General features: G+C 45.4%; 1 protein-coding gene across 1 annotated transcript in view; it reads right to left on the bottom strand.

Annotated features, from left to right (window-relative positions):
• Positions 1 to 24,806, bottom strand: part of NCKAP1L (NCK associated protein 1 like) — a 231,139-nt gene that overhangs the window by 179,482 nt on the left and 26,851 nt on the right. Inside the window, 4 exon segments of the mRNA XM_029595128.1 lie at positions 774 to 864; positions 1,325 to 1,467; positions 9,266 to 9,322; positions 12,189 to 12,281. Coding sequence (XP_029450988.1) covers positions 774 to 864; positions 1,325 to 1,467; positions 9,266 to 9,322; positions 12,189 to 12,281 — 384 coding nt within the window.

Genomic DNA, 24,806 nt, shown 5'->3' on the forward strand with positions numbered 1-24,806 from the left:
TAGATTTACATACACTGGGCAACCGGTATATGCAAATAGGTCTCATGCATATTCATTGTGGCAATCCTGAAACCCAACTGGATAGCAAGACATGCCTCCAGGGCAGGGATGGGAAACACTGCTTTCATCCAGGGATTTCTTCTTTTTCCCCTCACTCCTCCAATCCCAGCTATTCTCCCTCCTTCTCCCCACCCCTTGGTCTGGGGTCCTCTCCCTCCTTTCCCCTTATCACAGGTCCATCCTCTCTCACTCCCAATCCCAGACCTTTCACCTCCCCACCCCCCCACCCAAGCATGTCTGTTCCCTTTTCCTTCCTCCCAACCAGTTCTCAAGTCCTCCCCCTTCTCTCCCACACCCTGATCCTGGGTCCTTTCTTCTTTTCCTATCTCTGCCACCTCCATGTGGCCCCCTTCCCAGATCCTCGGCCTGCAACTCAGGTTCTCTCCAAGGGCAGGGAAAGAGCACTGTTATGACCCCTTTCATTTCTGGGCAGGCCCCGTAACCTAGGAGTATAAAAACATTTAGAAAATTTGTGTGCCAGTTTCTACACTTGGGCACTGGCTGGCCACCCGCAGTGATAGAAGCTCTCCCTGGATCCAGCTAGTAGCAGATGCTCTGAGTGAGCTGGATGATGTCACTTAGCTTTGCCATGAAGGTTCCTTGTTGCTTTGAGGGTCCTGGGCAAATGCCCTGTTTACTTCCAAGCTCACCATCCTTTTGCCTCACCCCCTCCCACCAACAATACCTGCCCTATCGCGGATAGAATGTCACACCTTGGTGTGTGGCCCAAACTCTTCAGTAAGCTTTTTCAGCGGGCTCTCATATTCCAGCACCATCTGCCCCAACCGAGGGAAGTTAGTATCACTAAAATAAAAAAAGAATTATTTAAATAAAGACAGAATTCCTTTGATCACACTTGTATTTTAAAACTATAGTGCTGCATTCTTATCCAGCTCCTTATTATATCTCACTAGTCCAAACACAGAACAGATACAGGTCGCACAGCAGCAATGCAAGCTTCCCTCACACACTTTGCCCCTGCACGCAAAATTTAGGGTTATCATCCACCTCCACGTAATCTGAGCAAGTTATTTCTGGTTTAGAGTTTTTCTGTAAAATAAAAAAATGCCCTGTCCCTACCCTGCTCTGGAGGGAACCCATTCTGGTGTTGAAAAGACAATTGTCCATGAAGTTCTTGATCTCTGTGTTTTCTGGGGTTACTGATGACATAAACACATGGCGGATGGCATCACGCCTAGGACCCTGTATCCAACCAAAGCAAAATCTGTGTGCCTGTCCCTTGAGAACTGCTGCAGGGTCTCACCTGCTTCCCTGCAGCATCTCGTGGGCACAGTTGTACATCCCGATGAGAGCTCTCCGGTCCTCTATGCGGGACAGTAGCAGGATGACGGAGGCGTAGGTCACCATGAGGTCCAGATAGTTCTTAGTCAAGTCATAGTTTATGTTCTGTGGGCATGAAAACATTTATTGTGTTACTATATTCATGTGGCACCATTGGCATACATATTGCTGCATGCACCCTCATTTACTAATGTCCCTACCACAAAGAGCTTAAAATTCAAGTCTTGTTCGGAGGCAGGTTAACTGTCTCAATATCACACAGTGAGTAGAGGGATGAAATAGATGACTCTAGTTTGGTGGCCCCTGCTCTGTTACCCTATACTGCCATTTCTAAGTGTCAGAGCTAGCACAAAACTGACCCCTTTTCTATTTCTACTCTCCAGAAACTAACTCCAGTGCATTTCTTTGGGTGGCCGGGGGGGGGGGGGGGGAACGGGACTTAGAATCTCACTACCCAAGAATGAAGTAAAAAGATCAGACACTTCAGAACTGACAAGAAAGGACTCAAAGATATAGGTTTCTTATCTCATTATGAATCATAAAATTCAACTGCCTGTCACCTTCTGATCGCCCTTCAAACCCCTCCCCACTCACACTATCACTTTATCGCTTTTTAGGATTCACTTCTATTTTCTGGTAATGTTATCTTTTGCTCATTCTATTCTGACCTGAAGAAGCAAGTATTAGCTCTTAAAAGCAAGTCAAGAAATGAATTAAGTTAATGGAACAAAATGTATTTTCATTTTTATTTGTCAACCATTCTTTTCATGCATTCAGGTGGACTACTTTAGCCAGACCAAAGTCAAGGAAAAGTATGTTTGTTCCTGAGGAAGGCGATGTGCCAAAGCCTGTGGATGCCAGCAAGCAGTTTGCTGGAGCTGGGCACACAATGGGCTGCTTCCTGCCAGCCCAGGTGCTGTCACTCTCCCGCTGTCTCCAGCAGAAGCTCCCCAGGGCATCATAAACTCTGAGGCCACTGGAGGAAAAGGAGATTAGAGCAACTTTTTCCTGCTCCCTCTCCCTGCTCCACCCTTGCCTTGGAAGCTGTCAGCCAAAGCAAGCAATCAGGGGCATAGGTGCCAACGATTTGGGTACAGTGGGTGCTTGAGCACCCCAATACTGAGCAAGTGCCTTCAAGGAGGGGGTAATTTATGTTGAGTTTAGCATCCCCAATCATTTTGAAAGGTTGGCCCTCATGATCAAAGGAGTACGTGGTTGTTATTAATCCCAGCCGAGGGATGCTGCAGGGCTCTCACCTGTCTTGCTGTTGGCTCCTCCCGAGTCGCGGCGTTCTCCGGCCTTCCAAGGGCCATGGCTGGGCCTCTCCGCAGTGGCATCTCCACGAGGCAGACACCACCGAGCTCCTGCTGCAAACTCCGCCCCTTAGGCACACGTGCACGCAAGGGCTTGGGTTTTAAAGGGGCCATGACGGGAAACCCTGGCCCGGCCCCTAGGATGACGTCAGACGCCACTGGGTATTTAAACCCAGCAGCTGATTCTATGCTTTGCCTTGCAACGAGGTTCACTCTTCTGAGTCACTAGTTGCTGCGTTCCTGATCCTGCTGTTCCTGATCCTGATCCTGCTGTTCCTGATCCTGATCAGTTCCTGCTTTCGAGCCCTCGCTCCAGTCCCAGCTTCCTCTCGGCTTGCCTTCCTGGTTCCTGACTTCGGTTTTGCTTCTGGTGCTCCGTGTCTGCTGTCCGTCCTGATCCTTGATCCATCTCTGGCCTTCGCTGTTCTGCTGCCTGCCCCAACTACTGGTCTGTTTCCTCATTGTGCTTCTCTGCCGCCTGCCACGACCTCTGGACTCTCTCTGACTACATTTCTTCTCCACCTGCCTCGACCCGGACTTCTCTTCGGACTCTTCTTCACCAGGAGACCGCACCTAAGTCCAAGCGGCCCGGGTCCCCAAGGGCTCTTCCCAGGGGGGGGAACTCGGGCTTCCAGTGGTGAAGCTCCAATTGGTCTCCTGGTCTTGATCTGCCTCCCGGCTACGGACTCTGCTGTGGGCCACCCCCCAGCGGCCTCTCATCATCTTCTAGCCGGCCCAAGGGTCCACTCCAAAACAGTTTGCAAGGCCATGGACCCGGCGAACCTTTCTGGCCTCCAAGCAATACCCAGTATCGCTCAAAGGTTACAACAACAGCAACACTGCTGGGATGTGTTGGCAGGTACCGTTGAAAGGTTATTGAACCGCCTGGATTCTACTCCACTGGTGGTAACCGCCTCCGGCACCTGCTCCTGTTCCCAGACCAGCGGCTTCTACTCATCTACCCGCTCCTCCACGCTATGCAGGGGAGACTAAGCAGTGACAGGGTTTCCTCAATTATTGCTTCATCCGGTTTGCTCTCCTACCAAATCAGTTTCCTTCTGACCAGGTGAAGACCACCTACATATTATCCTTGCTGGATGGGAGAGCCCTGGCTTGGGCCTCCCCGTTATGGGAGCGTAATGACCCTCTGCTGGGAAGTCTTCAACAATTCGTACACAGCTTCAAACAAGTATTTGGTGAACCAGCTCGTCAGTCCACCGCAGCTGCGGAACTTCTGCAATTACGACAAGCCTCTCAAATGCTGGCGGATTATGCCGTTGAGTTTTGGACCCTGTCCAACGAGCTGGGTTGGCGCGAGGACAGCCCATGCAGCATATTTCTGGAAGGGCTGTCCTCTCGCATTAAAGATGAACTTGCGGCAAGAGATCTTCCTGATGATCTCAAAAGCCTGATTGATCTGGCAGGAAGGACTGATCGCAGGATCCAACAATGGGCATAAGAGGTAAAACCAGCCCGAAGGCCAGTCACGCTGGCTCCGGCCTTCTCCCAGCCTATGTCTTCTTCCTCTTCCCCCTCAATCAATCAGGGTGATGAACCCATGCAACTGGGGCATAGTCCTCTTACGCCTGAGGAGACATCGCCGATCACTAGATCTCTGCCTGTATTGTGGAGGCAAGGGCCATTTACTAGTTCAGTGTGGTGAGTGGCCGGGAAACTCCAGGGCCTAGGGTTCATCGGGGAGCTGTCCCTAGGCTGTGTCAATCCCGCTCCTCAATGTACAGTGCCTGTTACCATCGAATATCCTGGAGGTACCTTCTCCACCCTCACCTTCATGGATTCCGGAGCAGGAGGGAACTTCATTCTTGCTGACCTGGTGCAACAGCTGCAACTCTCTGTGCTTCCTCGCAAACCACCACTATGAATTTCCTCTATCTATGGATCATTACTTCCAGGGTGTGTCTCCACTACGACAAGACCTGTGACTTTACGTACTGGAATTCTTCATACAGAAGAGATCTCGTTTCTGGTATTGGAGACGTCTATCCACCCTATTGTGCTAGGGTTACCTTGGCTTCAAAAGCACTCTCCTATCATCCACTGGGACACCAGAGCGGCATGGAGTCCACAATGTTTTTCCTCCTGTTTACCCGCTCTACCCCGATCCAGTATACCTTTGTTGGTTACGTCCCTCGCATTACCATCGCAATATTCTGAATACAAGGATGTATTTTCCAAAGAGATGGCTGAACTTCTGCCGGAACATCGACCAAAATGTTTGGAGTTCACCTGGATTTTACCTCTGCATTCCATCCATAGAGCAACGGGCAAACTGAACGAACCAATCACTCACTAAAAACCTTTCTCTGAGCCTTTGTCGGGGACAAGCAAGATAACTGGGTGCTCTATTACCATGGGCTGAGTTCTCGTACAACCATCATGCCCATTCAGCTACGGGGACATCTCCCTTTCAGCTTGTCTATGGTAGGCAACCCAAGCCTCTTCTACCTCTTCCTTTGTCAGTGCCGTCTCCTGTGGCTCAACTATCTGCTCAACAACTTCACAGTGAACAGCTGCCATCTCTAAGAAGAACGCCGATAAACATTGTCATCAAACCCCAGTATTTCAACCAGGAGATAGAGTATGGCTGAGCACAAAACACATCCACCTCCACATCCCTTCAATGCGTTTAGCTCCTAAATTTATCAGACCCTTCACGGTTTCAAAGAGAGTTGGCATTGTCTCTTATTGTTTACGTCTTCCCAGTACTTTGAAGATCTACAACGTATCCCACGTGTCTTTGCTTAAACCTCTAATTCTCTTGAAATTCCACGAGAAACCACCAGATCCCTCGCAACCAGTTGCTGAATATGACACCATCTATCAAGTAAGGGAGGTGTTGGATGTTCGCTACCATCATCGAAGATGGGAATACTTATTGTCTTGGGAAGGCTGTGGTCCTGAGGACAACACTTGGGAGCCTGCTGTCAATAGGGATGTGAATCTGGCTTCGGACGATTGAAAATATCGTCGATATTTTCAAAATCATCAGAAATCGGGGGCTCCCCCAAACGATAGAAAAACCCCACAATATTGTTTGTGGGGGTTCTCTTATCGTTTTGGGGGAGGGCGGGAAAAACGGCACACAAAAATAACCCCTAAACCTACCCTGACCTTTTAAAACTAATCCCTTAGCTCCCCCCCCCCAAAAAAAACTTTTCACAGGTACCTGGTGGTCCAGTGGGGGTCCCGGGAGCGATCTCCCGCTCCCAGGCCGTCGGCTGCCACTAATCAAAATGGCGCCGATGACCCTTTGCCCTTACCATGTGACAGGGTATCCGTGCCATTGGCCGGCCCCTGTCACATGGTAGGAGCACTGGATGGCCCGTACCATTTTTAAAGATGACCATCCGGATAAGCCTAGACCTCCAAGGAGGGGGCGTAAGGGGGGGTACTGTTATGAATCCCGGCCGCGGGAAGCTGCCGGGCTCTCACCTGCCTTGCTGTCGGCTCCTGCTGAGTTGCGGCATTCTCTGGCCTTCCCCAGGCCATGGCTGGGCCTCTCTGCAGCGGCATCTCCACAAGGGAGACACTGCCGAGCTCCTGCTGCAAACCCTGCCCCTTAGGTGTGCGCGTGCACAAGGGCTCGGGTTTTAAAGGGGCCGTGGCGGGAAACCCTGGCCTGGCCCTTAGGATGACATCAGACATCACTGGGTATTTAAACCCAGCAGCTGCTTCTATGCTTTGCCTTGCAACGAGGTTCACTCTTCTGAGTCACTAGTTGCTGCGTTCCTGATCCTGCTGTTCCTGATCCTGCTCCAGTTCCTGCTTTCGAGTCCTCGCTCCAGTCCCAGCTTCCTCTCGGCTTGTCTGCCTGGTTCCTGACTTTGGCTTTGCTTCTGGTGCTCCATGTCTGCTGCCCGTCCTGATCCTTGGCCCGTCTCTGGCCTTCGCTGTTCTGCTGTCTGCCCCAACTACTAGTCTGTTTCCTCATTGTGCTTCTCTGCCGCCTGTCACGACCTCTGGACTTTTCTCTGACTGCGTTTCTTCTCCGCCTGCCTCGACCCGGACTTCTCTTCGGACTCTTCTTCACCAGGAGACCGTATCTAAGTCCAAGCGGCCCGAGTCCCCAAGGGCTCCTCCTGGGGAGACCTCGGGCTTCCACTGGTGAAGCTCCAGTTACTCTCCTGGCCTTGATCCACCTCCCGGCTACAGACTCCACTGTGGGCCACCCCCCAAGCGGCCTCTCATCATCTCCTAGCCAGCCCAAGGGTCCACTCCATAGCAATGCTGCTGTGCAGCAGCACTAGCATTGCCAGTGAGGAGTCCCTGAGGTACCAGCTAGGGGGATGGGATGATTCTTCCAACTCAGATTTGCCACTTTTATTGCCCTGCACATGCAGGGGCACAAAGAACTCAGCCACACAGAGAGAATGCAAGGAGAAAATAAAAGGCAGGATGCAGAGGACCAGGTTGAACACGTACTTGGATTAGTGACCTTTTTGTGTCTACAGCAACAATGCACTTGGATGCTAAGTTTAAAATAAGTGTGTGCATATGGGTGCGTGAGCAAGCATACACTGGAATTTTAAATTGTGCACATTTACGCATATAAGATTTAAAATACGACTAGCACACATGTGTGTGCTCCTAATTTTAAGGTGTTACCTGCGCGTGTTAAAGCTGAAGCACGCAGATATTAAAAGATGCTTGTGTGAATGACATAGCCAGATTTCCCAACTGGTCCACCAGTTTACCCAGTCTATCTTGTTCTTCATTCTGTACTCCCCCCAAGTTGACCCAGACCCCCTCCACCTGGCATGTTAGACCTAAACCGATTTCTACAGATTTATACTTCATCAGGAGCAACAGTAAATATAAGCAGCTAACAGGTCTCCATATTCTGCAGTGGCCGGTTTTAAAATAGAGTTATGAGCGTAACTTGGCCCCGCCCTGGAATGCCCATGCCCCGCCCCCCCACTCCACCCCTTTCCCGCCCCCTTTTTAACTCAAGCATGTGTATATATGAGCATAATTTTCAGCTTTTTAAATCCACATTGCTTGCGCATGGCCCAGATACTCGTGTATATGGGCTCTTTAGCGCGAGCAACGCTCTTAAAATTTGCCCTTTATAGTTTAATGGTCTGAAAAGTTTAAAATTTAAGATTACAAAATTATCTTTCTTTGGAATATGGGCACATTCAGAAGGATTACTGGAGAACTGCTGGAGAGAGCCATACATTATAGTGAGTGTCATTTAAAGATCATTTTAAAATCTGTTCCCCTTTGTGCTCACTATTTGTTCTGCGGTTGTAGGTGAGCTACATTTTGCCCAGTCTGGAGACATAAGAACATAAGAGCATGCCATACTGGGTCAGACTTGTTTCCACCAGTGGCCAATCCCGGTCACAAGTACCTGGCAAGATCCCAAACAGTAAATATTGCTATCGCACAGTGATGAGTAGTGGCTATTTCTTAAGTCTACTTGGTTTCATAACATTTCTAGTGAGATTCTTCAAGTAACAGTCGGCAATGCTGTCTGCACAGCAAACCCTGGTGACGTATTGTGGCGTCCTCTGTATGGCAGGTTCAGCTGGGACTATGAGGAGTGGGTTGCAATGAGGATCCCTTCTGGGTAAGAAGGCCACTGAGGGGTACATATGCCCTTGTTCTCCCTTCCCTACAAAAATGATAAAACACCATTGCATTAGAACTAGGTACGCCAAAGTGTTTTGTGGCGGTCTTTTTTATTCTTATAGTAGTATGAACATGCTGGGTGTGTTTGGCATTTTAATAGCTGTGTGGGCTGGAGGATTCTGCAAATTAGATTCAGAGACAGTGTAATTCATTGGTGTGTATGAAGAGACTCCTAGAGATTTAAGACTTAAGATCAGCAGTTTCAGATCTGCAGGGATCAGCTGAAGAGTGAACAACTTTGCATGCTAGCTCCTGCCCACTCCTAGGCTGGCCAACTGCTTAGCCCCTAGGAGTTAGATGCAGGCATTCAGACAACTGTAGTGACCCTTGAAGTGCTTGAGAATCTGTAATTTGAACTGTTTTAGCTTACTCAAAAAGAAGAGCCAATAAATGTGGTAATGTGTTTGCTGCTTGCACAGTCTTAGTTTAAGAAGTAATTTCATCTTGCTGATTGTTCCTGTGGAGATAACTTCTTCATGTAAATACAAATGACTGGCTTTGCCTGGAGTGGACTGACTTCAATGCGTCAGTTTTCAGCCTGCTTGATAGAGTAAGGGAGTGAAAAACTAAGTATATATCTAGATGATAGCTTCCAGATAGGAGTTCCCTGTCCACAGAGGGGAATGGTCAGCTATTTCAGCAGATGGTTTCACCCTGCTGAACAACATCTGCTCTACTCTGACTACTGAAGAACCCCAAACTTTGTGTCAGGATTAATACCCCCAAGTAGGTTACAATTAAATTTGCCTACCCAGTTTAATCTCATCCATTGCCATTGAAGACAATCTTGCACAATCTGAGCGATGCCTGGTTTTGCCCCACTGCATCTTCTATGGGCCTGTTGTTCCTGCTTTCCTTAAGAAACTGCTACCAGTCCACAGATGGAACAGGGTAAAATGAGGGGCTGACTGCTGTTAGGCCTTGAAGATACTTACAATATCAAAGTAGCACTGGCAAGCATCAATCGTATTCAGCAGCTCGTAGACATGGTCCTGCAGTTGCAAAGGGCATAAATCACATTTATGTTTTACTTTCTGACTGGCCTGGTAAATCCATACGCACAGCAAAGCATGAGGGCCTGGTACAGGACAGCAGCTGCAGGTGCCCAAACGTGAGTCCGAAATTCCAAATGACAGGCCATCCACTTGGAATCTTTTTGAACCTTCTTTCTATTTTTCCCCCATTTCATCTGATGTGGAAAATGAAGGCTGCTGATGGCCCTTATCTGGTGCCTTTTTTTCTTTAGAAAGTTAGCAGCACTTCCTCAGAGCACATTCACCCAGTCAGATCATTCCATATCCTCTTATTCCGTGCACAGACTGTGGTAACTGATTGCTGCAGGGCATTAGAGCAGAGCACAGCAGAGTGTTCCACTGATATAAAGGGAAGAGGGGAAACTATGAATTATTTCTGTAGGGTAACAGAGGAGAGATTCCATGTCATCTGTGGCAGGAAATGCGGAAACAGCCACCAAGAAATAAGAGATGGGAGCCTCCTCCCAAAAGTCCCAGAGGAATGAGGCAGCAGTAGGACCTCACAATTTACACTTGAGACTTTGTGGTTTTGCTGTTCGCCACTTGAAAAATAACTTTAAAATAGAAACTGGAGGCCCAACAAAATTCCATTCATTCTCTCCCTGGCCATGTATTTAACTTGAAAAAAAAAATAACGAAGGATAGCTTGGCCACCACAAGAAAAGTGGAAATAATAAAAATGCTCTTTGATTTAGAAATGTTTGTATTATCAGTTTCCCAAGATCTCATATTATTTTGCCTATAGAACTTATAAATACATTTTCATTAACTATTTTGTGGATTGTTTATCAATTTGTAGGGGAAATGGTTCTGAGGGAGAAGGGGGAAGGAGGTCAGTTTCTCAGGAGCCCAGCACCACAAGGGACCCTCTTGGGGAAACCAAGTGATGTCATTGAGGCAGAGCTTCAAGGCAACAGGCCCCAGCTGGCCCTCTCTTTAGTTTCTGCCTTAGGCTCCAGTCTGTCGAACACCAGCTTTCTTCCAAAGCATTTTTTCTCACATTTTCAAGTCATTACTACTGATTGAAGGGAACTCCAGGAACTCTTAGTCACTTTTATGTTAGAGCCAGACCAAAAAAAACCAGCTATGCTTTTTTTCCTCATAATTTAGATAGACTTTGCCTGATGTCTCTCATATAACTCAGTTAAAAAGAAAAAATCCTTTCTGGCTCTTTGTTCAGAAGTTTGTGAGCTGGGAGTTACTTTACTTTTCCCCTTGGATACTCTGCTAATTGTAAAGTTTCTCTATAGAGGGAGAGGAGATTTCAGTCCTGTGGGATGGGGGGGGAGGGATTTCAAAACTATTGAAAGGTGGGAGAAGGGAGAGGAGAAAGCTGTATCCCCAGGAGGGGAGGAGGGCACTTTTTAACATTTTTAAAGATGACTGGAGGGCAGGAAGGGAAAATTGTTCCTATGATTTATGCTTGCAAAACATATTTTTTGCACACAAAACATGTTTTATGAGCACAACTTTTTTTTTATGTGCATAATACATGATTTGTAAACATAAATCATGTTTTATGCACGCCAATTATGTTTTGTGCACATAAAACATGTGCACTTGTTTAAAGTCTACACACTTTCTTAAACTCCATATGTGATTGCACACTTACTCCTGGGGGAATTCTGTGCAAAAAAATGTAAAATTCTGCACACAAAACTTAAAATTCTGCAAAATTCTGTATACTTTATATTGGTCAAAATAATACAATATATATGACAATATCCAATTTAAAATGTAATACAGAAAAAGTTATTACTTAAATATTTTGAGCAGAATTTCTCTAGAAGCTCACTGTAAGAGTGTCTCTTCCACCCTCTCTCCCTTCTCCTCTGGCCAGTCTCCTTTCACTTTGTCCTCTCAGGCCCCAACTCCTCCACCTGCCACTATTTCTCCCCTCCTCCTCTAGGCTCAACTGCTTCCACTCTGTCTCCACTCCTAGAGTTTGACCCCTTTCTCAGTACTGCCCCTCACACAGATTCCCTCTGTCCCTCTCTCTCTCACACACACGTGTGCTTCCTTTCTCTAGTGCACACACATCCCCTCATACAGGCTCCCTCTCTACTCTCATGTACACACACACATACACACCCACACCCTCATATAGGCACCCTCTCTCTCTCTCTCTCTCGCACACACATACCCCCTCATACAGGCTCCCTCTCTTTCTTGCACACACTGGCTCCCTTTCTCTCTCACGCATACACTCTCATGCAGACTACCTATGTCTCTCACAGACCCCTGCACACTGGCTCCCTGTCTCGCTCACCCCCCCCACACATAGGCTTCCTCTCTCTCTCTCACACATACACATACACACACACACATCCCTTCTCACAGACACTCTTTCTTACACATACAACATCCTCACACAGGCTCCCTCTCTCTCACAAACAGGCACCCTCACATACAATCCCTTTTTCATACCACCAGCTCCCATTCTCTCACAGATATACACACTCCTTCACAATCTATTCACATAGGCTCCCTCTCTGACACCCACACCCATGCACCCTCACACATGCTTTCTCTCTCACTCCCCCAGGCTCACAGTCTTAAACACACATACACTCGCTCTCACCGGGGCTTGCTCCATCTTTGCCATGAGCGGGATGGCCTCCACTCGCGGCCCACCTGGGCCTGCTTCATCTTTGCTGCGCAGAAAGGAAATTTCCCCAGGACTACTATTAACTTACTGTATTGGGAGTTAAATTTTCTTTAGCCTGTGCACTAAGAAACTGTGCATTGACTTTCAGCTCACACTTAAGACACAGCTTATTACATCGGCCTCTCAGAAGCTGTAATGCCAGTGGAGAGAACTCACCCTGAACTCCATGACGTCCACAAAAGATAGGTAATAGCTGGATAGGGTTTTCAAGATTTCTGTTTTCTCCTTGTGCACAGGACCCAGGTGTTGCTATCAAACAAAAATACACATTATTACTACTACTGCTACCACTTATCTTTTTTTTTAACTCTTTATTTGTAGTAACATTTTTAAATACATCCAAAAAAAGGAATGTGACAGATATCGCCATACACAAAATAATACACCATTTACAAAAGGCAATACAAATCTCCAATTAAACAGAATCATTGGGCCAGTCCATAAAATTGTCTACAGCATCCCCATATTTGTTCATATTTAAATCTGTGTCCCTTCATCATGAACTGCAAGTATTCAGTATCTGCTGTGGCCTTGTGTTGTGCATGCCAATGGTCTAAGCAGGGGTTAAACTTCCAGAATTTAGCAATAGTGAATCTTGCAGCAAGAAGATGGGTTATCATGGATCTGCATTATGAGGGTATTAAGCAGCACTCCTATTTCTCTAGCAAGCCGAGTAGGGGAGTCAGATGAAAGGGAATTGCAATAATATCAGAGATCTCATGAGTTAAATAAAACAGGCCAGAATTGTCACACCCTTGTATAATGCCACTATATGTCCACATATGAACCCTGCTCCCACATCCCTGCCAGCATTGAGTGTCAGCACCTGGGAATAATTTGTGGAAAAAGTTTGGGGTACATTATGTTTGATAGAGTAATTTGAAGATGAATTCCACTTTTCTAATACAAATAGAAATCCAATGTTTAGCTTTCCAAATTGCTTTCCAAACTGTCTCCTCAAGTTGAAGGCCAAGGTCATCATTCCAGGTATCTATTAAAGGTCGAGGAGTGGCCATGCCCTATTTAGTGTGTTTGACTCCCCCTTATATAATGGAAATATCCTTGGCCGAAGATTCAGCCTCCCACAAAAATTCCTCTAAGCCATTCGAAAAGCCTACCTAGCACCTCCTTCAGTTGTCTGTAGGAGCTTTGGGAATCTTCAGATATATCATACTCTTCCCTAAGCTCATGAAAATCCTTGAAACCCCCCCCCTATCATCCCAAAAGTGCACTATAAGAAAGAGCTCACTCTCTCTTCCTTGCTTGAAGGATGGGTAAAAAAAAAATCTAGTAATAAAAGCTTTTTTTTTAATTTAAGTTTTATTAAGGTTTTTTAAAATAAACAATAACTGTTACCACAAATCAAATAAACCAATACATCCCACCCCTCCCCTTATTCCCAGTCCTTTAGTTCTCTAAAAATAAGGAACTCTTTTCCTTATCCCAGGCTTGAAAGACACTCCAAATCTTCTCATTATTATGCCGTTTTGCCGTCAGTTTCTCCATCTGGCAAATATACAAGAATCTTTTATATACAGCTAACTTGCTGGTTGAGTTTTTGTTCTTCCAGTGAGCAGCTATTTCACATCTTGCTGCCAATAATATTTGAGTCACTAGACCTTCAGTCTTATTCAGCAAATGCCAAGAGTAGCAATACCATTGGGTCATTGTCCAAAGTAAATTGTGTAATATCCTTTGAGAGCAGTATTGAAATCTGGGTTTTTTTAAATTACTTTTACATGTTAGACAAAAGTGAGTTTCAGACCTTGGTGCAGTCTTTTGTACTATCAAGAATTGATTATTGCAATGGTCTTTTTGTTGGCCTTCCTGCTTGAGTGTTCGGGCACTGTATATTATGGAATGATGCTACTCGATTAGTGGTGTGTGGACGTTCCTGGGACCATATTAGACCAGTTTTGTTTGACTTGCATTGGCTTCCAATGCCTCAACACATTCAGTTTAAAATTCTTGTGTTGGTTTTTAAAGTTTTAAAAATGGATGGTCATGTTCTTTGAGGAACTTATTGAAACCTTATAATCCTATCAGAACTTTGCGTTACCAAGACATGGGTCTTCTTGTTATTCCTTCGGTTAAAATGCTCCATTTATGTGAGACATGTAATCGTGCCTTTTCTATTATTGCCACACTGCTACAGAATACATTACCTGCCATTTTGTAGGATATTTCATATATTAAATTGTTCAGGAAACGTTTGAAGGCTCATCTCTTTGGAGTTGCTTTTGAGAAGCTTTGTAATGAGGCAGCATGAGGTTGTGAGTATGCTGGATTTTTATTTTATTTTCTGTATTTTGTGTTTCTTTTATATGTTTTGTTTTTGAGGTATTGTAATATTTGATTGTAACTTGTACTTTATTGTATGTTGATTGATATTGTATTTTAATCTACATAGATAGACTGGATCATCAAAAGGGAGATATAAAAGATTTTAAATAAATACATAAACTAAGGATCATATCATGTCCCAATAAGAGGGAATTCCCAGACAAGACTACCAAATATGTCCCATTGAACTTCGATAAAAGTGTTTTTTATAGACTGGAGCAATTCAAGAGAAAAGCTCAGCAGTCAAACCAAAGTAGCTTTGCATCAGTCATCAAACTCCTAAAATATGTGTATGTGCAGACCTAACTGCTCATAGGGGAAGAAGCCAGTAAGAAGAATAAAGTAGTTAGTTCAACTAGGGAGGCCTGCTCTCTTTCTATAGGTAATCAACTGTAATCTCCATTCTTAAACCAAGCTTTAAGACAAACGAACCTTGCCACATGGAAATACACATGAATGTTGGGTATGGCAACCAAAGCAGATTGGGTATGGCCACCAAACAGGTGAATCTCCAATTTGTCAAAATTGATTTTGTAACCCGAGTAAGTACTTTATTCAAGCAACAGGTCCATAAGGGCTGGGCCTGATCTCTGGGTTTCAGTTAGGTAGAGGAGAACACCATTGGTATATAATGAGATCTTATTTTTTTCTATCACCCAACACTACCCGCTTAATAACTGGATGCTGCCTGATTGCCACTGCCAAAGGCTTTATGGCTAAGTCAAACAAGAGTGAAGACAGCATACACCCCATTCTTGTGCTCCTTGCAATATCAAATTAGGGGTACAGAGAAACATTAATCAGCAATTGTGCTCCAGGCCTTTCATACAGAAATCTTATCCAAGTTATAAATCACACTTCTTCCAGTACAGTGAATAAATAAGACCATGAAAGCCCATCAAAGACTTTCTCTGCATCTAGGGATGTGACCAACCTGGAGAAATCTTTCCATTGGGCCATATGCAGGACATTAAAGAGACATTGCGTGTACATAGTGGAGGATCTACCTTTCACAAAACCCATTTGGTCACTATGCACTGAAGTGGGAAGAAAAGACTCTAAGCATAATTGCAACCCCTTTATAAGGATCTTGCGATCTGAATTCAATAAGGATATAGGGTGATATGTTATGATCTGTTTCATCCTGCCCTTTTTTAAAGAATTAAGATAATCACTGTTTCTATTAAATCACTTTCAGAGGCTTTCTAAACCCTTGCGGCATTGACCATATCCAGAAGGAAGGGCACCAATTCTGGCAAACAATTTTTATAAATGTCAATATGAAATCCATCTGGACCTGGATCTTTCCCTGCTAGCAAAGCCTTGCATTTTGGATCTCAGTCAGATGTATAGGGCTAATGAGTTTAATGATCTTAGTATCTTGAAGCTTGGGTAGGTTTAAGGAAACCAAAAATGATTTATGGTAAGTGGCAACTGACAAACACCTTCTCAATCTCAATAGGCTCACAAACAGTATTACCAATTTTATTTTTGATCCTGAAAATAGCAGATCTCCCCAGCCACTTTTTAACAGCTCTGACTAGAAGGGCCCTGACTTGTTCCCATGCTCATAGAACTTTCAGTGCCTTCTCAATTACAACGAACTCCAAGTTCTTTAACTCCTGCCTATTCTTTTCTACCAAGTCCAAAGTAGGAATGAAGCAGTCTTTTTTCTGTTGGCCCTCAAGTTCTTTAATTTTGAGAAAATTTCTCATGCTCTCTATTTGTGCAACTGGCATAGGAAATGTTCTTGCCTCTAAAGTAGGCACTGAAAGATTCCCACCGCAAGATTGGTGAATATTCCTGCATTGGATTATGCATATCAAATTCAGCAATTACCTCTTTGAGGAGTGTGGGAAAGTGTTGATTACTAGCAAAAATGTATTAAGCTTCCAGGAGGATACCCTGGGATGAGTTAATGTCCAACATTACAGGATGATGGTCAGATTCAGAGCTAGCAAGAATGTCACTCTCATAAACCAACAGAAAAATCTCTGGAGAGAAAAAGTCAATACGACTATACATCTTAGGGGCAATATTCAGTTGCTGAGCAGTTTAGCTAGGTAGCCAAATAAACTTATCCAGCTAACTAGCATGGTTGCACCACTGAATATACCTGGCTATCTTAAAATTAGCCATATATGTTTATCCAGCTAACTTTAGGACAGGTCAGCGGTACAATTAGAGTTAGCTGCATGTTAAATGGCTAATTCCAAATATTAGAGTTAGTCGGTTAACTTATTTGGCTAACTCGCTCCTCCCCAGAACACCTCTAACTCATTATCTGACTAGAAATTAGCCAGATAAGTCTTTAAATTTGCTGGTTTAACCATTTAAATGGATAACTTTTCAGTTATCCATCTAATTGGCTTTTGAATATTGGCCTCCTTGTGTCTAGGGGAGTAAAAAGTGTACTTCCTCTTATCAGGGCGTTGCATCCTCCAGACATCAAATAAATAAAAGGTATCAATTAAGTCCATGATCATCAATAGCAGGGTTAGAACACACATTTCAATCCCCACCCAGTAATAGTGCTCCCACCTGAAGTAGAGCTATCTTGTCAGTGAGACTTTAACCAGGGTGAACTGAATAGAGCAGGATAAGCAAGCTGAGAATAGGCATCTACCCTCCGAGTCAGTCAAGGACCTATTGACATGGAGAGGAAGATTTTTTTTTCTATTAAGAATTACACACTTCTGCTGTGTGAGTTAAAGGAGGAGTAGTATACTTGCCCTATCTACCCCATTTTGAGTTTTTCATGATCAGATTTGGTAAGGTGAGCCTTATTCCTGCGAATTAGTTGCAATAAACATTTCTGCTTAATAGTGTTAGAAATGCCTTTAATAATTATGGACATACATTTTACTGATAAAGACATGACAAATAATGGCTGCATTGAAACCAAGCAGTAATGTATTCCCATGTGAAAGAAATCATCAGAAGCCTCTGACAAGCCTTGTGCTCCCACAAGGGTTCAATCCAGAAAACAGCAGGGGGATGCAGTTGAAATGAAAGAGGATCCTTCTTGCTGTGGTGTGTTTGGTGCAGCTTAAGAAGTAAACTCCCTAGGCCTACACTGACAGCTGGAAGACATACCCTGTGCCGAGACTGGTCAGGAACTTCACCTATTTATCTATTTATTTATTTGCCATTTTATCTATTTATATATTTATTTGAAAGGACTTGTTGCCTGCGCCCTCCAAAGTTCACAAAGGAAAAAGAAAAGTATCTATAAAAACACAACAAAAATCCAAAGGGATCTAAAAGCCTGAATTACAAGACTAAGATGAAACATATGTCTGGACGACTAAAACAGTGGCTCTCAACCGGTGTGTCACGCACTTCCTGGTCTCCCGCTGAGAATGCGGCTGCGGGGATTTCCTGACTCACGGCTGTCGGGGAAATCTGGTGATTATCTGTCCTGGGTCTGCCACGGTAAAGGACTGCCTCAGAAAGGAGATGGAAGTGCTCCCGTGATCGCGGTAGACAGTCGCCTATGTGCTCGTGCTCCTGCTATGCTCCCAGGTTCCTCCGGAAGCTCTGCAGCTTCCTCCGGTTTCAGTCGGGTCTCCCCATGCACGTCGAGGGAAGACGCCGCCATCACCTAGTTCCAATCTGTCCGCCTTAGGCGCGCACGCGCGGACCTTCACTGACTTTAAAGGGGCCACGGTGGGAAACCTTCCCACAGCCCTGGATGATGACGTTTCCAGGCCTTACTACCTAAGGCAGGCTCCGCCATTCGGTCTTTGCCTTGGCAAAAGGTCTCCATGCTTCCTGTTGTTGTTGTGTCCGTTGGTGCCTAATGCTCTCTCTCCGCCCTCCTTACCTCTCTGGCGCCTCCCTCTCCATCCGCGGGAAAACTGGCTACCACGGCGTTCTCCTGCCACTTGTCCTTGGGCGTTCCCGGACCAGCTCGACGCTACACTTGCCATGTTTCCTGGAGGCCTAGGGGCGCGCGTGCACGGCGCGGCCCCGATTGAAGTTCCGGCATTGGCGTGAACCTCGGGGGCGTCTCCCAAAGATGACGTCACCCGCGACGGATACTTAAGGTCTTGGAATTTACTAACACATCGAATTAGCAAGGGTTTTGCTACCTAAGCTACTCTGCCTCCCCGGACTTATCAGAGGTACCCATTCCTTGGGGGCCTCGCTCTCTCCTTGTTTTTTCAGGTGACAGTCTGGAACCAGTATTCGCTCCTCGAGGGCCCTGATCCCAGACTTGCTTCGTATACTCCTCTGCCTGAAAGTCTTCACTACCAACTATGTCAGCTACATCAGTGAGTTACCATCATTCTCTCTCAGCTTTCCCTGGATCCAGGTACTCGCTCCTCGAGGGACTATACTTTCCAGCTCATGGGCTTCATTGGGACATTGTGTGAGTGTTACCATCTGCATACCCTGCCTACTCACTATATCTCAGTCTCTCTTCAGCTCAGCCTCCAGGGATAGCTGTTCCAGTATCTGAGGGACTACAGCCCAGCTGGGCTTACCAGCTCACTACTGCCATCTCTGTTGGTTCAGTATACTGTCTAATAAAGAACTAGTGTGTGTTTGTCTCCTAACTCTGAGCCTGACCGGTGGTCCCTCTCAGGATCTTCCCCCGGGGGCTTGGTAATCTGCCACTGGTCCAAGGATCCCCCCTCAACTCTCATATGTAACTACAAATCCCGAACGGATTGCTAACTACTATCTGATTGCTCCTCCCATCAAGCATCAGATTCAGAACAGATTGCTAACTCCTTAGCAAATCCAGAACAGATTGCTAACTCCCTAGCAGATCCAGAACAGTTGTGTGCCTAGTTGCTACTCTTTCGTGTTCCTGTTCCTGTACCTGACCTAGTTCCAGGCTTGTGTTCCTGTTCTAGTCCTTGAGCTCCAGTTCCAGCTTCCTGTTTCCCGACTACCCTTTGGATGGATTCCCTGGCTTTGACCCTTGCTTGCTCCTGACCATGCTTTGGACGGATTCCTTGGTTTGACCCTCGCTTGTTCCTAACCACGCTTTGGATGGATTCCCTGGCTTTGACCCTTGCTTGGACCTGACCTTGTCTCCAGCCACCTGCCCTGACTTCAGCTTGAACTTGACCTTGCCTCCAGCTGCCTGCCCTGACTTCAGCTTGAATTTGACCTTGTCTCCAGCCGCCTACCCTGACTCCAGCTTGAACCTGACCCTGCCTCCAGCTGACTGCTTTGGACTTGGCCTTTCTTAGGCTCTTGCCTACTTACAAGCCTAGACTTAAAGTATTCCTGACTCCTGACCTGCTTTAGCTTGTCCAGGCTTCTGGAACCAGGCCCTGTCTTTAGCCCAGCTCTGTTGGACCCTGCATCTCCACCTCTTCCTGGATCCTTGCCTAGGACATTCTCCTTGGGATCAACCACACGAAGGCCCACCTAAGACTAGCCGGCCCCAGTACCCAAGGGCTCAACCTGCGGGGAACGAGGGTTGGTATTGGTGAAGCTGCAGTTGGCCTCCCCTTCCCATTCAGCTTCAACTCCTGACGGTGACCCGTGGGGGCTTCCCCATGGGTAATGCCAACTCCACCTCAGGCTAAGGGTCCACCTCCGTAACAAAACAAGTCTTATATATACAAAATTTGTACAGCAACATTGGAGAAGTAAACAATTCAAGAAACATAATTTGCTTAATCGGGAAACAAAATTATCTCCAAAATGGAAATACTAGTCAAATGGGGGAGAACTAGAAACATATAGAAGAGATCATTACAATTAGTAAAATAATAGACATTGGAAAAGGCGGTTTTAATAACACCCCATCATATTTATAGCCTAGGAATTTTCTTGGGTTGTTAAGCGGGCATTCTTTTTGGCCTCCAAGAAGTCTCGCAATTGGTCTGGGCTGAAAAAAATAAAAGTGTTAACATTTATTTTAAGGACACACTTACAAGGGTATCGAAGAAGGAAATTTGCATCAATATCCAAAGCATCTTGTCGCATACACAAAAAGGTTTACGTCGCTCTTGGGTTGATTTAGCCAAGTCAGGAAATATCTGCACTTGGCCTCCAAGAAAGGAGACATTAAGATGTTGAAAATATTGCTTCATAACTAAATTTAAGTCCTGCTGTGAATAGAAAGATATCAGTAATGTAGATCTATCAAACACCTCTTCCGTTGAATTTTCCAAAAAAGCAGTCAAATTAGACATATCTATTACATTAGGAGAGATCAACGATTGATCCCCCTTCTGTTTAAACAGAATAAACATAAACTTAGTTAGAGCTGGAACTTTTTCCAAAGAAATTTGTAGAATATCCAAGAAGTATTTCCTCACTGTAGCAATTAAAGGTTCTCCAGAAACTTTGGGGAAATTAATAAGCCTTAGAGTCAGACGCCAGGAGTAGTTTTCTAGCGATTCAGTTCTGATAGTGGCAAAATGCTCTCGAATCATAGAAGCCTTAACTGCTTGCAGATTCTTGATATCATTTTCCATTGCGTGCAAAGATGAAGAATGTTCCAATAATATCTTTTGATGGTCTCGAGCTACAGAATCTAATCTCGATGATACATTGTCCAGTCGCTGGGACTGATCTTTAAAGACCTGTGAAAGGCCCGCTATCAAATCCCAAAGTGGCCTAGTGCAGCTCGATTTTCACAAGAAACAGTTCCAGAGAAAACTTCCCCTTCACCGAGGGGAGCTAATTGAAAGACTCCCCCAGCTGCCCCCTCTCCCGCTGGGAATAAATCCCGTGGAGGGTTTCCAACAAAACCTCCAGTCTGGAATGGGCCGGTGCCTCCCTCAGACTGAGAGCATTCAGAATCATCCGGTTTTCCCCGAACAGTGGTCACACTCACAGGGGTAGTTAATAGTGACGTCCTAGGGTCTGGCGGTGTAAGAGACACTTCCCCAGGTGAGAACAGCACTCTTCTTTTGCTAGTTCTGCCAGCGGGGCTTACCTGCAATGTATTGGGGGTGGAAGTGATGAAGTCCATGATCACCCATTGATCCGGTGGGAGTGAGGACTCTGAGGGATAAATCCTCACTTTACCCTTCCTCATGTGGCATAATATTTAAAAAGAAGAAAAAAAAATCAGCAAGTAAACCAGGTATGGCGGAGCAACTTGAGACCATGTCTGTTTCAATCCGCCATCTTGGGTCCTCCCTTGTGTCACTTATTCTTAAGCTTCTTAAGATCCCATTCAAGATCATTACGAGTTAGTAACCTATAAAGAGTGGACAGGGGACGTCTCCCAGGATCTTTGATATCAAACCATGTTGTTACGAGCACGAGGAGCGCGGTCGCCTCTAAAGCAGGTGGTGAGCCCTTGGGCCACGGCAAGACTTAGGGAGGAGCCCCAAGCCACACCGTGGGAGGTGAGCCAATGCAGGCATGGTGAGCCGGGCAGGTACGGAAATAGGAGTAAGGAACGGAGTCTGACCCTCAGCCGGACCTGCACGCCAATGGCAACCAACAACGCTATATTGATTGATGAATGGTCCTCTGACTGTTCCAAGCCCTTTCGGACCTGCCGCTGGGTAACGGCATAGGGCGGCAGGCCGGACAGAGGCAAGGGCAGATAGAGTCCTTCACACACTGAAGACATCAGACGGGGGCTGAAGCAAGACATCCAAGACAAGGGCTGAAGCAAGACATCAAAGGCAAGGGCAGAAGCAAGACACGGGCACTGTCTCTCAGGGCGCCCTACACAGCCAGCACGGCTGGACTGGTCACGGACCACCCTGTCCTACAAACGCGGGAGCGGACAAGTGCAGGGAAGAGGAAGTGGTGGGATACTGCACTCCTGGCAGTCAAGGAAGGTTGCTGCACTCCTGGCAGCCTAAAGCAGGTTTGCTACACTCCTGGCAGCCTAAAGCAGGTAGGAACATCAGGAACTGGATTAGGAACCGGGTCAGGCACAAACATCAAGGCACCATCCAGAACAGACATCAAGGCAACATCAGGAACAGACATCAAGGCAACTTCATAGACAAGACAGGGAGCCATCGAAGCAAAGACGGGAGAGGTCACAGGCAACTGTGGAACCCAATCTGAAGGCAACAGGAAGTGGAATGAAAGTCCTTTTATACAGCTGATGTGGGCAACTCCCTGGGAGGAGTTCACCTGGACCGCCCCTTGCGGGCCCTATAACTGAGGTGGAGTGCCGCGGGCCGGCCCCTAGGGAGAAGGGCGTGGCCAGAACCAGGAAGTCCAAGCAAGCACAAGCAAGCCACAGGCAGGCCTCAAGAACAGCTAGGCCTCCCAGGCCCTGGAGCAAATCCTGGATGGTACCCAGGCGAGGCCCTGGCTTCAAAGCGGCCTCCGGAGGAGAAGGTGAGATACCTCCTGTAGCGCAGCAACAGGGGGGATCGTAACAAACCAATCCTGTAATAATGTCAAATGTTCCAATGTAAATTCAGAAGGAAACAAAGATCTAACATAGTGGCGGGTCTGCAGTTAGGGAAAGTAATCTCTGTCAAATCAAAAACATCACATAACTCAGCAACAGTGAGGATATTTATTTATTTATTTATTTATAGGGTTTATATACCGGAGGTTCCTGTATAAAATACATATCACCCCGGTTTACAAGAAACAAGAACTATCGCTTCATTTAGCGGTTTACATTGAACATTGAACATATTAATTAACATTGAACATTGGACATTGAACATAAACATTGAACATATTAATTAAATTAACGAATTAGTATATATTGCTGACAGTTATAAATAATACCTAATAAATAAATAGCGTGGTTATAAGGTTCTAACATGATTGAATATAATATATATGATTATAAAGGTATAAGATAAATAAATGACTCAATTATTTCAACTGGTCTCTTTGTGAAGTTATATGCTGTGGGATGGGGAGAGAGCGAATAGTCTGAAACATGACTTTCTTCCTGCTTTTAGCTTTCTGGGAATGCTTGTTTAAACAAGCATTCCCAGATGCTTGTTTAAACAGCTAGTGAATGAGCTAGTGAATGAGCTAGTGAATGAGCTGTAGTGGGCTACAGCTAGTGAATGAGCAAAGGATATTCCTTTGCTCATTCACTAGCTGTAGCCCACTGGTCTGCCATTCTATAAAACGGCCACAGTCTAGTCCCAAAATAAATTGTGCATTACCTGCTAAGGGTAAGAAAGGGGAACAGATCCTACTTAAGTATAGTTTACCCAGAAATCACCTCCACATTTTACATATCGGCTCGATCAAACAATGATGCTTCAAGAATTCAGGTAATTGACTTTTGATTAGGTGTACTACATATGATTTAGAAAAGAGATACACCAGTCCATCTTCAAACTCCTTGTCTATATAATATGTGGTCCCCTGGAGCCAATCCCCTACATGGCGTAAATTTGCCACCGTGTTATAACGTTTAAGGTCTGGAACCCTTAGTCCACCTTTTCCCCAAGATGTCTTCAGCATGTCTATTGCTACTCGAGGTTTCCTTCCCTTCCATATGTTCAGTCTCATTGCCGTCCAATATAATCCCAAGGTGTGCTTCTTCGGATAAAGAGGGAGTAACCAAAACATGTTTAACCACTTGGGAAGGAGTACCATTTTAAGAATATTCTACTATAAGTGAAATATTAAGAGTCCAGGCTGCTAAGGGTTTTTTTTGTGACTTCTAAAAGTCTATGTATGTTAACTGAATAAAGTAGATTCAAATTTTTAGGTAGATAAAACCCCAGATATTGTAGTTTGTCATCAGCCCATTTCAATGGAAAATTCCCCTGCCATCGCGATAATGGCCAGTCCCCTACTGCCAAAGCTTCAGATTTTTCAAGATTTAGTTTAAATCCTGCCAATTGCTCATAGAGTCTAAATTCATGTAATACAGTTGTCAGCGACCGCTCCAGTTCCAGAATGTGTAATAATAAATTATCAGCAAAGGCTGAGAGTTTAAAATGGCTGGAATGCATGTGGAAGCCTTCTACATTCACATTATTGCCAATGCAACAGATCAGGGGGTCTAAAGTTAAAGCAAACAGCAGGGGGGAGATTGAGCATCCCTGTCTGGTACCTCAACTAAAAACCAATTCCAGGAACAGTTCTCCATTCATTAAAACACTGGCCCTCAGGTTATTGTGTAACAAGTAAAGGAATTGCCTAAACGATCCTTCAAATCCACACATTTTAAAGGATTCAAATACAAATTTCCAGTCCATCATATGAAATGCCTTTTTGGCATCAAAACTAATCAGCAGCGCTTTCATTTGCTTCCGGATAACATACTCCATTGTAGCTAGCATCTTCCACACATTCAATACGCCCACTTGTTTTGGGCTCACCAGATCCTTTAAAAAGGGAGCTAGCCTATCCGCCATTACACGTAGCATCATATCATAGTTCAGCAAAGATATTGGTCGTTCGCCCCAGGTAGGTTATGATCATGTCCGGGTTTAGATAAAACTATTATAGGAGCCCTATTTGCCCCATAAGGTATTTCTTCAACTTTTAATAGAACTT

The sequence above is a fragment of the Rhinatrema bivittatum genome, chromosome 3, assembly GCF_901001135.1.
Source record: "Rhinatrema bivittatum chromosome 3, aRhiBiv1.1, whole genome shotgun sequence".
NCBI lineage: Eukaryota > Metazoa > Chordata > Amphibia > Gymnophiona > Rhinatrematidae > Rhinatrema > Rhinatrema bivittatum.